At 41.5% G+C, this 17,962-nt stretch overlaps 1 protein-coding gene across 2 annotated transcripts in view; it reads left to right on the top strand.

Moving 5' to 3' along the window:
• gpsm1b (G protein signaling modulator 1b) overlaps nucleotides 1-17,962 on the top strand; it is a 265,572-nt gene that overhangs the window by 15,555 nt on the left and 232,055 nt on the right. For both annotated transcript variants that reach the window (XM_068012189.1, XM_068012188.1), the window contains exon 2: nucleotides 5,957-6,044. In XM_068012189.1, coding sequence (XP_067868290.1) covers nucleotides 5,957-6,044 — 88 coding nt within the window. The remainder of the gene's footprint in view (nucleotides 1-5,956; nucleotides 6,045-17,962) is intronic.

Genomic DNA, 17,962 nt, shown 5'->3' with positions numbered 1-17,962 from the left:
GTACCAGCACAGAAACAGGCCGTTAGGACCAACTACTCCATGCCAGTGTTTATGCTTCACATGAACTTTCTTCCAGCTCTCTTTACCTAACCCAATCAGCATAACCTTCTATTTCTTTCTCCCTCGTGTTTATCTAGCTTCCTCCTAAATGCATCTATGATTATAAAGAAAATATTAAAATCGGGCCTAAATGTTTGACTTTATGTTTGCACACCCCCTGAACATTTACCCCCAAGTTTTTTTAACTTTGCTTTGCCTGGACCTTGACTCCCCATGTGCTACACCACTCAAACCATGGACAGTGAATTAGAATACTCTTAGTCTTAATTAGCCCTGTTGATGACCATTTCACATCGGGTGTGTAGTCGATGGTTGTATCACGATTTATTTTTTTCCTTCCTCATTTTACTAATGGGCACAAATTCATTATCGCCCCATGTTTCTTGTATTGCCTTACATTCGTTCATGTCTAAATCATCTGCCAGCATTTATTCTTTCTACATAATTGTTTTTGAATGTAATTAATCCCCGCATTGGGCACCGAGCCATATTGCTTTACATTCATTGATTTTTTTCTTTTGAGCTTTCTGTTTTAGTTTGTGTTTTGGCCCTGGAGATTTAAAGTTGAAAAAGGTGTGATTGCTGGTTGTTCACCGGCATTTTGCATTTGATATGAAGTGAGAAAAGAAAGATTTGCATTTCTGTAACGCCTTTCATGACCTCAGGATGTCTCAAAATGCTTTACAGTTAATGAAGAACTTTTGAAGTGCCTGCAGATGCCATTCTGTGTTGATGCACAGCACTCTGCTATTGTTTTATAATGTGAAAAGGACATTTTGATATTTGTGTGCCCAAGTTAATCTTTATTTGCTGAATCTTGTCTTTTGGCGAGAACAATTTGCAGAAGCCTGAAAGTAGTTGTCATATGCTGGCTTATTTTGTGGAGTAGAAATGTAAAAAGCATGCAGGTGGGAAATCAAGAAATCCATAAATCTCAAATGATTAAATCCAACATTTGGCAATGTCTCTTAAATGGCTTGGGTCAGCTTTTTCAATGTATGATGTCAAGCTGAGATGCAGAGCCCTCATTGTTTAGCCCAAGGAGTTTCGAGCAGGCACTTCAGAGCTGGTGGAATCAGATGGCACAGCAGGTGGACATTGTGACTCTTTTAAGGAGTTCTACAATTCGTTCCACTCCCTGCTCTTTCCCTGTTGTGCTGCAGATTTTTCCTTTTCAAGTATTTGTTTAATTCTGTTTTGAAGATTGCTTTTGAATCTGTTTTGTTACGACCAAGGTGGGAGTAATGCACTGTTAATTCAGTCCCACTACTCCGCAGGTCATAGCATGTCAATTAAGGTTTCCCACCTACCGAAGAATAGCCCAAATTAAACACTTTATTTATTCCCCAGAATAAAACACACTCAGCTAAGTTTCTTTAAACAATGACATTATTTCTTTTCTAATAAATAATTAATAAGTCTTAACTTCTTTGGCCTCCTTATCTCGAGACAATGGGTAAGCGCCTGGAGGTGGTCAGTGGTGTGTGGAGCAGCACCTGGAGTGGCTATAAAGGCCAATTCTAGAGTGACAGGCTCTTCCACAGGTGCTGCAGAAAAATTTGTTTGTCGGGGCTGTTACACAGTTGGCTCTTAACTACTAATGAGATGAATCTGTATATATGAAAAACTCCTTATTTACTTAACCCCCACGCGCACACACTGTTACGACCAGGTGAGAAAGGTGTCTAGGGGTCTGTTACTGTCTTCACCTGCTCTTATTGTAACAGGGTATTATTTTTAAACACACTGTGTTTTGAACTCCCCCTTTGTGAATCCTTGTTCACAGCTTTCCAATTATAAGGTCAAGAAATGAGCATAAACAGGCTTTCTTTGGTTTAAAGGAGAAAAGTGAAATTTATTACACCGTAAACTCTAATACAGTTAATGCCTACAGATATACAACGCGCCCAAGCTAGCAAACACACATGATACACACATGCAAATAGGGACCGAAAAGAGCAGAAGAAAAATAAATTGGAGATTTTTGAGGCAGTCTGTAAAAAGGGGTTTCTTGTTACTATTTCTGTGTTTCCAGCTTGCCGTAGAGTCCTTGATTGTAGACAGCTCACTTTTTGTTGGGGCCCTTCTTCTTAAACCTTGTTCACTGTAGGAGACTTTTCTGTCTTGGGGTTCATGTGGCTTCAATGGTTTTCGAAGCTGGTGAGAGCGAGATGAGAGCAGACAGGAGAGAGGTGTTCTCAGTCCAGGAGAAAAGTGCTTTCTGATTTGTTTCCCTGTTGGAAGTTCAAATTAAAAAAAACTCCATCAGTCAGTCATGTGACTAAAACTGGTCTGACCACCGCTTCTGTGTATTGGGGAAGCAACGACTGGGTCCCCTTGTTCCAACATTGTCTGTTACTATGCAAATGTCTTTCTAGTTAGGGGCTTGCAATTTTAAGTTTTAATGTTCATGTAGCGAAATAATGTGCGCTCAGTCTTAGCGGGGGGTGGGGACTTGCCTGACAACACATACATTCAAACAAACCGGTTAATTGGGGAAAAGGATTTTTGGTTTACAGCTGTTTCTTAGGACTGAAAAGAAAAAAATGCAATGATTGAGTTTATCACATTCTGGAAGGATGTTTTTGATACGGCGAGGTGCCCCAGAGTCGAATGGTCAGATGTCACTCAAAGTCTGTACAGGCGAGGTTGATGAACTGTCTGTGTTGAGTAGGCTTTCAAGGCAATTTCTCTGCAGCAGGCATCACACCAGGTCTTTCAGCAGGGATGCAGCAATCTTGGGTCTGCTTGGGTTTTTAAAAATAGCAGTTGAGCAGTAGAAGCTTTCTTGAGATTCTGGGATCTCCCAAAACACAGGAGGCAGGGATTCCTCTCGAGATGTGGGATTCCTTTACAGAGAGAGGTCTTTTTCTCTGGGTCTTCCTCTCTTGCTCCAGGCAGGTCAAAGCAAAGATTTCAAATGCCTGCTCTTTATCCAATTCACTGGCTTTTTAAAGGGTCCAAAGTGAAAAAAGAACCTTCATGAACATGGTCACATGTCCAGACACAGTGTCTCCCCTATCACTCAAAAGCTGCTCTGAAGAAAGTTCAAACCCATGTGGTTTCCTTGAAATTATGGGCTTTCCTGCTGTTGTACAAGTACAACTTCTTTTCAAAGCACTCATAAAGTTCAACTTTTGTTATGAACTTCCTTTCAAAACATTGCTGGAATTCCAACTATTTGCAGGTCAGTATCCACTGAGCAAAAAATCCTTTTCTCAGTTTTTTAAAACACATAGAAGTCCAAGATTTTAGTACAAAAATAAAACTTTTTGTAACAGCTTCCACCATCCTTTCAGGGAGTGCATTCCAGACCATAACTTGCTGCTTTAAAAAAAAAAATTCTCCCTCTCCCCTCTGGTTCTTTTGCCAATTACTTAAAGCCCTGTCCTCTGGCTATTGACCCTCCTGCAAGTGGAAACAATTTCTCCCTATCTACTTCATCTGAACCCCTCATAATTTTGAACAGCGCTATCAAATCTCCCCTTAATGTTCTTTACTCAAAAGTGAACAATCCCAGTTTCTCTAGTCTCTCCACATAACGGAAGGCCCTCATCCCCAGTCCCATGTGGCAAATCTCCTCTGCACCCTCTCCAAGGCCCTGACATCCATCCTAAAGTGTGCTACTTAGAATTGAACACACAATTCCAGCTAAGGCCTAATCAGCAATTTATAAAGGTTTAGCATAACTTTCTTGCCTTTGTTTTGTATGCCGTTAGTTATAAAACCATGGATCCCGTATGTGAACAGCCTTCTCAATTTACTCCAGTGTTTTATTCCGGTGCACCTCCTGTTCTTGATTCTGGAGTTTACATAGAAACATAGAAAAATAGGAGCAGGAGTAGGCCGTTCAGCCCTTCGAGCCTGCACCGCCTTTCAATACGATCATGGCTGATCATCCAAACTCAGTACCTTGTTCCTGCTTTCTCCCCATATCCCTTGATCCCTTTAGCCCTAAGAACTATATCTAACTCTTTCTTGAATATATTTAATAATTTGGCCTCAACTGCTTTTTGTGGTAGAGAATTCCACAGGTTCACCACTCTCTGGGTGAAGAAATCCCTCCTCATCTCAGTCCTAAATGGCTCGCCCCTTGTCCTTAGACTGTGACCCGTGGTCCTGGACTCCCCCGTAGTTCAGCCTTTGAGGGGGAGCCCTAACTTCGGTCATTCTTTGGCACTGAATGCAACAGAAAACTTGCCAACATCTTAATAGCTTTCCCGATATTCAATTGGTGTCAACTGTGTAACTTAATGGAGAAATGGCAGTGTTTGAACAACATTTTTTTTGGGTATCAATCCAAGGGTAAAGGTTTCCTTCTCTGTACTGGTGCACTGTCATGTTTTAATCGAACTCTCAACAAGTGACCATGTATGACTGCTCTGCTGCTGCATTGCAATCGGCTGTCTCAATATAACTAGTTCAGCATCGCTGCTGCACCAGTCTCACCCTGAATAACCTTGGTTTGCTTTGGCTCTGAGTGAGATGTTAAGGCTGAAGAGGATAACCTTTGATGTGAGTTTGATGGCAGCTTTGTTGTTTAGAAGTGTGATCTCATACAGGACTCCTAGTCAACAAGAGTAGTAGTTGGTCTGAAGCCAGCAGAGGAACTAGACAAAAAAAATGACAGTGGTAAGGTTTTACCAACTAAGATGTGAATAGCCATGGCAGTATGTTTATTCGTCCACTATTAGTCCAAATACAAGGATTTTGCTCATCTCATCCAAAGACCGCTGTGAGTTTCTGGGTTTACAATTGGGCTTCTCAAATTTGGAAGATTTCTTGCAACATTATGGTCAGCTGCAAAAAAAGACAGCGGTGGTGAAATGAGTGAGAGGTTTTTTTTAATGCAGCTTGTGTTGATCTGGAATACAATTCCTGAAAGGACAGTGGAAGCAGATTCAGTAGGAAGTTTCAAAAGGGAATTGGTTAAATGCATGCATGCATACATACACTAGAAAATGTAGGGCTGTGGGGAAAAAAACGGGGGAGTGGGACGAATTGGATAGCTCTGTCAAAGAGCTGGCAGAGACACAATGAGGCGAATGGCTTGCTTCTGTGCTGTAGGATTCTATGTAAACTGTTGAGAAATAGCACAATTTAAGCTTTCCTCTTGAGTGAAGGTTTGAGGCAGGAATTTCATCACAATGGGTTTGAGGTTCATTGGGGAATGGTCCCCCCCCCCCCCAGAAAAATTGTCGTGCTATTTCATTTTGGATGGGATAGTTGGTGAAATTGACACCACAAAAAGTGTTGAACCACTTTTTTCACTTTGAACTTATCTGTTGATTGGATGGAACTGTGGAACCAGTGCAGCTGTAAGTTGTTCACTTGCCAAAATAAATTGCATGAATTTCTGAATCTGGCAGTGATCCATTAAGCACAACATTCAGGCTGCCTTCTGATAAGGGAGTAAGTGCTCTTCAACAGTTCACTGCTGTTTTTCTTCAATTTAATGTTCCTGTCGGACCTATAAACAGCTGCCTGCTTCTCCCACCCAGAATGGAGACGATTGGATAATTTACCCCATCAGTTATGTCTGGCGACTGCACTGCTGCATGTGACTGTGATTGATTTTAAGCATAGAATTTGTATCGTGTGACTATCCTCCACTGACTGCATTTTCCTGGAGAAGTAACCCTACTTTTGTCAGGAAATGTTGCTCTAGTTTTAGTCGAGTTCTATTTGCTGTATTTCCTATGTAGTCGTTTTTTTTTAAAGTGGAATGTTTTCTGACTAGATACACTTTTTACTTGCTGCAAAATAGACTGTTTGCAGTGAGTCCTGCCATATGTGTTACCCGCTTCCAACTCATTTGCTGACACAGTGGTGTCAATAGACACTTGTCAATAAATTGAGCAGAATTTCTCTTAAATAGGTTTTCTTTTCCCTGCAGCACGTGCAAATGGGATGGTGATGAATGGACCAACTTCGTTTGAAGCTGGGAAAGCAAGCTGGGACAGAGCATGTTCAGCTCGTAGTCGGTAAGCTTTGACTCCTTGTTGTATGTGTGTGTTGGAATCACAGACTTTTATAGGTGAGAGATTGCGCAGATAACCGATTTACTTCTATTCCTCCACTTGCAATTAATGCTGTAAGCATTAGTTGAGTACAGCACAAATTGTTTGTTTCTATCTGCCTGCCACCATCCTCTATCCTCACTTCCCGAAGGCATTGACTCACTACCATGTTTCCTTGGATATTGTCTTCCCTTTAATACCCTGCCCGACTGGCAATTCTTTGTGAAGCCTAATCTGCAGGTTTTGATGAGCCATTTCACAATGGGGGCTGGGTGTGGGGTTGGGGGGTGGTGGGGGGGTGGTGGTGGATGTGGGACTGACTGGGGGGTTGAGTACAAAAGCCCTAGTCAAGTCTGTTTTCATCTAAACTCAACACAGTCATGTACTTCCAGAAGAAATTACTGATTAACAGCTTGAAGCAAAAATCCTGCCTGTTTTTCCCCCAAGCCTGGAGTGCAGACACTAATTGCAGCACCTCCTAGTCATGTATAACTTAGAAGAACCTTCAAACCTCCTTGTAGACCTTCAAATAACTACATCTAATGAGTGGAGAAACTGGAGATCCCGGGGTTGTTCTCCTTACAGCAGAGAAAGTTAAGGGGAGATTTCATAAAAGTGTTCAAAATTATGATGGGTTTTGATAAATAGGGAGAAACAATTTCTAGTGGTTGAAGGGTTGGTAAATAGAGGGCATAGGTTTAAAGGTAATTGGCAAAAGAACCAGAGGAAAGTTGAGAAGATTCGTTCTTACACAGCGAGTTATGATGATCTGGAATGCACTGCCTGAAAGGATAATAGAAGCAGATTCAATAGTAAAGAAATTGGATAAATACTTGAAAAGGAGACATTTCCAGGGTTGTGGATAAAGGGGTGGAAGAAATAATTGGATAGATCTTCCAAAGAGCCAGCACAGGCCAATGGGCCTCATTCAGCTCTGGATGATTTTATGATTCTATAGCATGAACAGTATGTTACATGTTCCTTTTGAAAGAAATTCTGCATCATGACTCGTATGTTTCAGGAGGCACTGCCCTGGCATCAAAGATGATGATCATCCAATCGACTGTTTCATCACCATAACTTGGTGATAGGGTTTCAGACAGGGTCTGAAATTCTACCAAATCAAGAAACTAGGATTTACTTCTGAGTAACTTCTAAAAATTCTGATTTGTTAAATTCTAACAAAATCTCAAAAGTATATATATTTTAATCAAGCCTGCTTATTTTAAATCATTATGCAGTGACAAACTTGTAATTGTGTTGTTTTAATCATTCTTGATGGTATGTTGGCAAAGAACTGTTAAATTTCTCTTCAGTCAGCAGGACTGGGAGAATATATTGTGAGCTTTAAGCAAAATTTGTCAAGAAATGAGTCAATAAATACCATCAACTAATCATGGAAGTAATTCACCAAATTGACCAATTTATCTTGTTCATGGCAGACATTAAGTAGTTCAGAGTTGTCTATAAATCATGTGTCTGAAACGCTTTGATGTCAGAAAAACTCAAAATGATCCACTCTGCGTTATACAACCTGAGCAATGCAGTTTTTTTTATGCCCCATCACTGAGAAACTTTGAAGGTTACAATCCATAGTTATCCATTGAGTGTACACTCTCTACCTTGAGCTTAATGCATTTGAACTGTGTGGGGGAGTGCCTTTCACCCCTCTCTCCCACTACCTAGCTTACAATATTACTAATCAGGAAAGTTAACAAATTAATGACTGATCAACCCTCTCCCCAGAGTTAGAATGTGTGTCCTCTTTGCCCTTGGACAACTTGATGGCTTCTTTCCACCAATGATATTCCCTGAACAGCCCAGGAGAAATTGTTTATCATTATAAATCAATTATTATCAAGCTGGGGTATTTCCACATAGTAAGTATTTTCTTTCTCTGTGATTTTATTCAGTGAAGTGATTGAAACTTTGAGCAGTTTCTCAAAGTTTGCTGACCTTGCAATGCTAATGTATTATTTCAGTTCTATAGAAAATGTAATGTAAATAAACATGAGATTTATTTAGTTGGGAACTGACCCAATTGGGCTATTTATATAATTAAATGTTTAGGAAGAACACACGTCAAATGTTTAGCATTGTACACTCCCAGCTCAATAGAATTGAGGAAATCTGTGATATAATTGTGTTGCTCTGTAAACACTAGTCATGCTTCTTTGACTTCATCAATATGCGAGCTATTTTGGATCTGATTACGCGCCCAATTGTATACTGGTCCCTCCTCCTGAGTGAGGTACATGGTGTGCTGCACTTCATATCTTCTCTCTCCTCTTTCCCCACTCTCTCCCTTCCCTTCCCACCCCGCCCGCCCTGGATTATTCATCCAATGACCAGATTTTTAAAAAATTGTTTATGGGATGTGAGCATTGCTGGCTAGGTCAGCATTTATTGCCCATCACTCATTGCCCTTGAGCTGAGTGGTCATTTCAGAGGGCATTTAAAAGTCAACCACGTTGCTATGGGTCTGGAGTCACATATAGGCCAGACCAGGTGAGGATGGCAGATTTCCTTCCCGAGAGGACATTAGTGAACCAGATGGGTTTTTACAATAATCGACAGTGGTTTCATGGTCACCATTAGACTAGCTTTTTAATCCCAGATTTTATTAATTGAATTCAGATTTCTCCATCTGCCGTGGTGAGATTTGAACCCATGTCCCCAGAGGATTAGCCTGGGCCTCTAGTGACACAACCACTACGCCACTGCCTCCCCAATGTTATGTTCTAGTGTTTATTCCAGTAAAGTATACATCAAAATATGGCAGTTCACCATCACCTTTTCAAGGGCCATTAGGGATGGGCAATAAATGCTGGCCTAGTCAGCGACGCCCACATCCCATGAACGAATAAAATAAATTCCCAAATGAATCATTGTGTAGAATCGATCGCAAACTTGACTGCAATAATCTTTCTACTATTATGTAATGTGGTGTTTTTTTAGATTCCTAGGCTTAGTGCAGTCTACAGTGTTATGTATATTTTCCAATATAACAGTGTTTTAAAGGGGTGGATTATTATAGTGTTTCTGCGCATCATGTTGGCATTAATGCCAGTATCTTGTCAACTCCAGGTAATGCTGATTTTGTAACTTTTCATTGCTTCAACTATAATTAGATCAGTCTTGATTTGCGTCTTTTCCACACTGTTGTGTAAGTGCCTGTGTCTTCATAGATAGCACAGTGAATTGTTGTCTCAGAACCCTGAATTTTCGTGGACCCTTAACGCTTATTACATAGAATTGTGGTCCCCAAGTGGTAAATGGTGCTATTCCTGGTAAGCTAATGGTTGAATGTTTCATCATAGTTGAACGTTCATGATTTGGATGGTTTAGATTGACACTAGCATGGCACTGAATATTTTAAGGCAGCCTTCGGAACATTCTACTCTACAAAAGCGTGTGGCTTCCTGTAAGAAAACTTGGTTTTAGGTCTCTTTTCTGGTTCAATAGGTTAAAGCTGATGCCATATGATTACAGTAATAGCTTATTCTGAAAAGTAAAACGTTGATGCATGCAAGTATCAAAGCAATAATTAACAAAGGGGGAGCGAGAAATGGTTACCTGGTCTGAATTGGGTAGGGCTCAGAACATTTGGATGCCTGTTGCTAGTTCCTGTCTACAGTTGCCTCTCTAGCCTGGTGATTACCTCTGTGCTCAATTTCCCTAGTACTCTCCTTATTCTACCCAATTATATGGATGCCATGTGCTTGTCCAGATGCAGATAGTGCCTTGTGCTTTTCCCCACCCTCTTTTGGCCTCAATACAATGTTTTTCTGTTCGTGCACATGATGGCTCACTGTACAGACCTTGAAGGTAGCAACAGCTCTAGCTGTAAGAAACTTCTGTTTCAGTATCATCTATCCATACATTTTGAAGAGTGAAATAAAAATGTGCACTAATTAAGGGGTACAGTAGCATAGTGTTTATGTTACTGGATTAGTAATCCAGAAGCCTGGACTAATGATCCAGAATCCCACCACGCCTGCTAGGGAACTTAAATTCAGTTAATTTAATAAATCTGGAATAAAAAGCTGGTATCAATAATAATCAAAAACTTCTTGATTGTTGTAAAAATCCATCTGGTTCACTAATATCCTTTGGGGAAGGAAATCTGCCGTCCTGACTCAGTCTGGCCTATGTTTGACTCCAGACTCACAGCATTGTGGTTGACTCTTAACTGCCCTCTGAAATGGCCTAACAAGCCACACAGTTGTATTCAAGAAAGTGGCTCACCACCAGCTTCTTGAGGCAATTTGGGATGGGCAATAAATGCTGGCCTTGCCAATGACACGCACATTCCTAAATGAATAAAGACAAAAAATAATCATAACTAATCTGCAATCTAGCAAAGCTTAATGGTGAAAGTTATAAAAGAGATTATATTCTAACTTTGCTGCTACAGAAACAGCTGTGAACAATGCATCTTGAGATGGAAAGGACTAGTAATTTATACCAATTCCTTCTGCACTAATGCTTTCATTATTTTCATAAGTTACATTAAAAGCGGCATGAAATGCAAGTAGAACAACAGTAGATGTGTGATGTATGAAGTATTGTTTATTCGTTATCATGGAATGGCCTTGGAGAGGGTACAGAAGAGATTTATGAGAATAGTACCAGGGATGAGGGATTAGAATTAGAACATTACAGCGCAGTACAGGCCCTTCGGCCCTCGATGTTGCGCCGACCTGTGAAACCATCTGACCTACACTATTCCATTTTCATCCATATGTCTATCCAATGACCACTTAAATGCCCTTAAAGTTGGCGAGTCTACTACTGTTGCAGTAGTTCAGTTATGTGGAGATTAGAGGAGCTGGGATTGCTGTACTTGGAGCAAGTAGGGTTAAGGGGAGATTTAAGAGGTGTTCAAAATCATGCAGGGTTTTGATGGACTATATAAGGAGAATTTATTTCCACTGGCAGAAGGTTCAAAGAACCAGAGGGCAGATGACAATAACTACATTTACGCAGCAAGTGGTTATGATCTGGAGTTCACTGAAAGGGCAGTGGAAGCCGATTCAATGGTAACTTTCAAAAGGGAATTGGATAAATGCTTGAAAAGGAAAATTTTTCAGGCCTATTGGGAAAGAGCAGGGGAGTGGGACGAACTGGGTAGCCAATTGATCGTCACCAAGTTACACGAAACTGCAGAGGCAGATTTTGAATACTGCAAGTGAAAGCGATTGCATAAATCAGAATCTCTGAATTGTTACAGTGCAGAAGGAGGCCATTGGGCCCATGGTGTCTGTACCGGCTCTCCTAATGAGCATTTCACCTAGTGCCACTCTCCCGCCTTCTCCCCATAACCCTGCACATTCTTCCTTTTCATATAACTATCTAATTCCCTTTTGAATGCTTCAGTTGAACCTGCCTCCACCACACTGTCAGGCAGACCTTAACCACTCGCTGCGTGAGAGTTTTTCCCCATGTTGCTTTTGCTTCTTGTACCAATTCCTTTAAATGTGTGCCCTCTCGTTCTTGATCCTTTCACGGGTGGGAACAGTTTCTCCCTATCTACTCTGTCCAGACCCCTCATGTTTTGGTGTCAATAAAGTCATGAATGAATGCCTTATGCTGGTGTCCTCAGAAGGAGGCTACTTGGCCTGTTGAGCTTGTGCTGGTTCTTTGAAAGAGTTGTCCAGTTTAGTCTACGCCCTGACTTTTTCCCTGTAACTGTGCAAATTAGTTCTCTTCAGTTGTTCTGAAAGTGCTTCCAATTTTTTATATTTTCTGAGGGCTCATGTTGTAAAATTGTGGAACTTGATTCATTTGGAGGACCGAAGAGGTTCCATAGATGTTGGACTTTTTTGCAGTTTGTAAGACTGAGATTGATGGACTTTTGTTAGCTAAGGGCATCACAGGATATGGAGCCAAGACGAATAAATGGAGTTGAGGTGCAGATCAGCCATGATCTAAGTGAATGGTGAAGTAGGTTCGAGGGACTGAATGGTCTCCTCCTATTTCTTGTGTTCCTATTTCCCCAGGCCTCCACTTTTTCGACTACTTAAGTACTCTTTGTTTCTTAATGCTTGTGTCCATTATTTGACTGCGATGATCCAATATGTAATTCCGCTCCTGACTTATATTTGGCTCATCTGTTTTTAGATATAGAGATGTACATCTCCCTGCAGCTATTTTTCTGATTTGTATTAATATGTCTGTTTTTGATCTGAGGAAGGGCTTGCACCTTTGACACTAACTTGTCTGTTCTATCAGTTGTTGATTCACCTATGTACTATCATATATGCAATGGATGGATAGAAGTGTGAGCATGTATGCAATAGGAACATAGTTAAGGCGAATAGCATAGATGCATTTAAGAAGAAGCTGGATAAACATGAGGGCGAAAGGATTAGAAGGGACATACTGATGGGGTTAAACGAAAAGGAGGAGGCTTGTGAGGAACATGGACTAGATGGGCTGAATGGCCTGTTTCTCTGTTGTACTTCTTATTTCATATATTTATATACAAACATTCATCCCCTCAGGCCTGTTCCACCATTCAATTAAATCTTGGCTGATCTGTAAATTAGCTCCTTCTACCCACCTTGGTTTTGTAACCCTTAATAGCTTTTGCCTAACGCTTCTATCCAAACACGTGCACATACACCCTGGAGTGAGGGATGCAGGGTTTTGAGGGTGGGGCTGATGGAAGTTGTGCAGGGTCCTTGGGGAAACCTGACATGATCAGATTTCTATCCATGTATACCAAATCTGTTCATTTTTCTACATTTTGTTGACTTACCTCCACCTTCATTTCTGTTGCTGCTTAACTAAGGAAACATATTTTCTGCAATGATGTCATTGTGTTCCTTTAGCATAAGAACTAGGAGCATGAAGATGCTATACAGTCGCTTGAGCCTGCTCCAGCATTCAGTGAGATCATGACTGGTCTTCTGCTTCAACTGCACTTTCCCACCCTAGCCCCATATCCCTTGATTTCATCAGCGCCCAAAAATCTATCATCTCCATCTTGAATGTACTCAACGACTGAGCATCCACCACCCTTGGGGATAGAGAATTCCAACGCTATCCTCAGTGAAGAAATTTCTCCGTATTTCAGTTTTAAATGGCCGACCCTTTATCCTGAGACTATTTCTCTTCCCCCCCCCACCCCCAGTTCTAGAGTATGTAGTCACAGGAAAACAGTTTCTCAGCATGAATTTGAGTAATTGATGCCACTTCTCAGAAGTTCAAGGCAGGGGTCTCCATGAGTGGATCAAGATTGGGGTGTAAAGTGCCCCTGGAGAAAAGTTGGAAAACAACTGTACTATGCTGAAGACAAAGAATCGACAGCACAGAAACAGACCATTCAACCCTAACTAGTCTATGCCAGTGTTTATGCTCCGGATGAATCTCTTCCACCCCCCCCCCCCCCCCCAATCCTTTCATTATAGCCTCTATTCCTTTCTTCCACATACGTTTATCTAACTTCCCCTTAAATGCAGCCACGCTCCTTGCCTCAAATTCTCCTTGTGCTTGTGTCGCACATTCTAAGACAGCAGCTGTATTTCCGTCTTGATACCAGTGTTATGAACGGGCTGCGAGAGGAAACTCCTGAAGTGTACCTGGTGTGTGGAGTTCCTGATTTCTGGCTGGCGTACTGTCCCTTGCAGCGGTCAGTCTGCTACCACTGACTTTGGTTTGGTTTTATGTAGGATGCACGTGTAGAGCATCCGACACTGATAACTGGCTAATGAATGAATTGTGCTCGGGTGAGCGAGCAGCCAGCATTCAAAGTGTGTGAGAGGAAAGATCGAACAGTCATCGATGTTTTTGAAACCAAGTGACAGGAGGTTGGATTTTTGCCTGAACGGTCAGTCTTCCATCCCACTGACGTCCCGGTGGGAGGGGGGCTTTGTTCAAGATGATGTCAGGAACAGCGGGGTGCGGCTTTCCCTATTTGTTCGCTGCATCTCTTGCTTGGTGTATGACTTATACACCCTGAATATATGAGCGGGACTGCGAACACCTAGGGGCAACTGCTGGATCTGGGACCAGCTGATTTATTGCACCGACTGCTACATTTCTGTGGTTAAAAAGGTAGACAAGCTGATGACTTCATGGCTTTGTTTCCGAGCGATGAGAGTCACAGATTAACAAGGAGGATATGCTCAAGGTAAGAAGGCATCCAACACCTATTCTCACAGATCTTGGCTACATGATCATGGCTACCTTATTGTCTGGGTTTTACTCTTGCTTGTGATTGCTTTTTCTTGTACAATTAAATGGGGTCTTTATGATTGCCAAGTTCTACATTGATATGCCAAGCATTATTTTAAGAGCTGTGTTTGTTGTTAGAAAATAAGATGTTCGACGCAAGAGGAGGTAAGTTGGCTTATTCTGTTCTCATAGGAGACCTTTTCTTCCACCAGACACCAGTTGAATCCAAAGATGTTTATGTCTGTACATAATTGGTGAAGATGCCTTTCTGTGTAGTTTGATTTGAGCCAGGTGTTCTAATAGGCTTCATCTACCCCCTCTGAGTGGTTTGACATTATAAGCAAAAGTCTATTGGAAAGTAGTCTCTTACTTCCCAGCCATTTTAAGTTCTGCTTCATCTTGCCGTCATTTTGTAAAAGGTTTGTACATGAGAAATATTAATATTCACCACCACGTCCCTCACTCTGTGTGCAGTCCTGCTCCCTCCATGGTGCCAGCAGTCAGTATGAAATAACACATCTGAAGGCCTTGGTTATTCAGTGTCATTTGTACAGTAGAATGCGATTGACGTTAATGCTTGTTGGATATAATTGCATTGATGTTTGGGACAATACACTAGGGAGTAATACAGTCCGGGGCTTTAATAAAAATACAGTATGTCACTGGCAGTATTGATTCCTCTGTAGCAATCCATATTCCCCTGTGTTTGTATTGTTGGTCAAATGTCCTGAACTTGTATATGAAACTGGCAGGCAGGAAAAACCTGTTTGTCCATCAATCTTGCCTTCAAGCAGCATTTTAATTCTTTTCAAGTTAAAACCTTCTTTTGTTCCAAGTTATAGTAAAAGCACAGAGTCCAGCTGCAATATAACTCTCGAGCGAGGGAGAGGAATCCGATTTCTGTCGTAATTGAACATTCAGTTTATTGTAAATGCTTTCATAAAAGTAGCACATTCGAATAATCAGAGCAAAATTACAATGTTGAAGGCAAAAGATCTGCAGTGAACTTGAGCACTGAGATTGCACAATTTATGATTCTTTGCTGGAGTGTAACTTGTCCATTGGGCTGATGCGCCATTTATTAGCTGCCTACTGCAGTCTTTTTATTTAAAATAAAAAGGCACAATGGTGTCCAGTGACCCGAGTGTTAATGTATGCAATTAAAACATTTTGGAGGTGTGTGTGAAGCCCTTGCACTGAACCCACATTTTGCAGGGCTTCATTTGGGTCATTACCCATGTTCCCTTTTAAAATGTAATTGTTGTTAGCGGCCAGTTTTTAATCCGTGTACGGTCCCTTTTAAATTCTTCTGCAGTGGCCTCACACGTGCACCTTGATTACGGAGCAAGGCCTGCATGGTACCTTCCAGGCTGCAATGCCACCATGCAGCTTAGTGGGAACATTGGTCATGTTCCTTAAGATTTATAACAACAACTTGCGTTTAAAGAGCATCTTTAACATAACAAAATGTTCCAAGGCGCTTCTCAGGAGCGTAATCGGACAAAAAACAAAAGGAGACGTTAGAACAAGTGACCAAAAGCTTGGTCAAAGAGGTAAAATTTGAGGAGTGTCTTAAAGGAGGAGAGAGTAGCAGAGAAGTTTAGGGAGGGAATTCCAGATCTTGGGGCCAAATCTTGGGTTGAAAGACTTTCCAATACAGGGGTGTCCAACATTTCCATGTGAGGGACCACATTACAATTTTTGTCCTACATGGGGGGCTGGTGAGCAAATTTTGGAAAGATAAAGACATTAGAAATTTATCTTGCTATGAATCAGAACAACAAAAAAAACACATTTTTGTGAACAAGCATTAAATGAGAAGACTAATTTATTAATTTACTTTCTCGTCACTATATTGAACCCTGATTTAGTGAGATACCTGGCATTGTTTTTGCTTGCATAACTAGTCACTGTCTGCCTGCACACTTGATATGGCAATGTGGAGTATTCCGGATAACGCTGTTCAAGATAGATATCAGCGTTCCGGCACTCACTCTGGTTAATGGGGCTTTCTCTCTACCCTTTTGTCTCTCTGTCTCTCTGTCTCTCTGTCTCTCTGTCTCTCTGTCTCTCTGTCTCTCTGTCTCTCTGTCTCTCTGTCTCTCTGTCTCTCTGTCTCTCTGTCTCTCTGTCTCTCCCTCTCCCCCTCCCCCTCTCTCTCTCTCATTCCCTCCTCTTTCCCCCACCCGTCCCAGTCTCTCCCCCTCTGCTCCCTCAGCGCCGCTCTGTGTGCTTCTGGCTGTGTACTGGCCTGCTTCCTGCTCTCCCCTCAGTCGTCTCGCTCTCTCCCTCTCCCCTGCAGCAGCCATTCCCATTCACTTGCTCACTTCCTGAACTGCCCGAAAATGGCAGGGATGGCCGATCCCAGCGTGCCTGCGCTGCGAACGGCCAATCAGTGCTCACCTCGCCCGGGCAGCCCGCTGTCAGTCACACAGGCTTGGCGGGCTGGATTCTGGCCCATAGGTCTTATGTTGGACAACCCTATTCCAGAGCATTTTGTCATTACTGTTGCAGTAAAGCACACTGGTCGAAGTTGGAGTTTTTGTACTGGAGTCTTGGAATTAAAGACTAGTCTCCAGTACGTTACTGGGAGCATCCCAGGAGAAAAAACATAGGGACATTTTAAAAAAGAAAGTATCTTTTTTTTCTTTCTAATACCTGTGGATCCTTACCACAGAAAGGCATTAATGTCTTTGAGGAGAGAGAAAAGGAAGAACAAAGTGAGTGCATTTTTAAAAAAAAAAGTAAAATAATATGTTTAATTTTTGTTCAGTGCTTCCTATTTTAGTTGAGTGATTTAGAAAAATATGGTACAATTTTGCTAATGAGTTGCATAGAACTTACAGACAGGACATTTGGCCCAACTGGTCTATGCCAGTGTTGATGCTCCACGTGAACCACCTCCTACCCCTTTTTGTTATTGAACCCCATCAAAATATCCAAGTTTTTTTCTCCATGTTGTGCTTTTCTGGTCCCCTCTTCAATGCATTTTATGCTATCTCTTTCAACTACTCCCTGTGATAGTAAGTTCCACATTCTAATGGTCCGAACCAGTCTCTTGGTACAGAAATTTCGTCTCTCAATTCCCTTTTAATTAGTTTATTTACAGTTATCAAAAAGCCCGATTGAGCCTTTTCGCAAATTAGAAAATGTGTTTCACCAGCATACATCTGTAATGTGGTAACAAAGCTGTTCAATGAAGTTAAACATTCATTCAATAATTATAAATCTATATAGTTTTTCTGCTGTTATTTTTAGCCTCTAGCTTAATTTTAAACTTGCTGCTCTGGTTCAGCGGTGCAGAAGCGAATAACACAGACCAGAAAAGTCTCTGGTTTAATCCCCGATCTGTGCAGTTGCTCTGCCAGAGTTGGGGTTTGTGTACAATGGGAATACATGAAATAAAAACAAGAAATGCTGGAAATACTCAGCAGGTCTGGCAGCATCTGTGCAGAGAGAAGCAAGTTAACGTTTCAGGTCAGAGACCCTTCTTCAGCACTGACATATTAGAAATGTAAAAGGTTTTAAGCAAGTAAAGCAGGCGTGGGACAAGAGATAACAAAGGTGAAGGTGTTGACAGGGCAAGGTCACAGAGAATAACTGACCAGAAAGTCATGGAACAAAGGCGCACGGTATGTTAATGGTGTACTGAAAGACAAAGCGTTAGAACAGAGAGGGTGTGAATGACTGTAAAGCACAGA

This window comes from Heterodontus francisci, chromosome 32 (genome assembly GCF_036365525.1).
Source record: "Heterodontus francisci isolate sHetFra1 chromosome 32, sHetFra1.hap1, whole genome shotgun sequence".
NCBI lineage: Eukaryota > Metazoa > Chordata > Chondrichthyes > Heterodontiformes > Heterodontidae > Heterodontus > Heterodontus francisci.
This window is presented reverse-complemented; position numbering and strand designations above follow the sequence as displayed.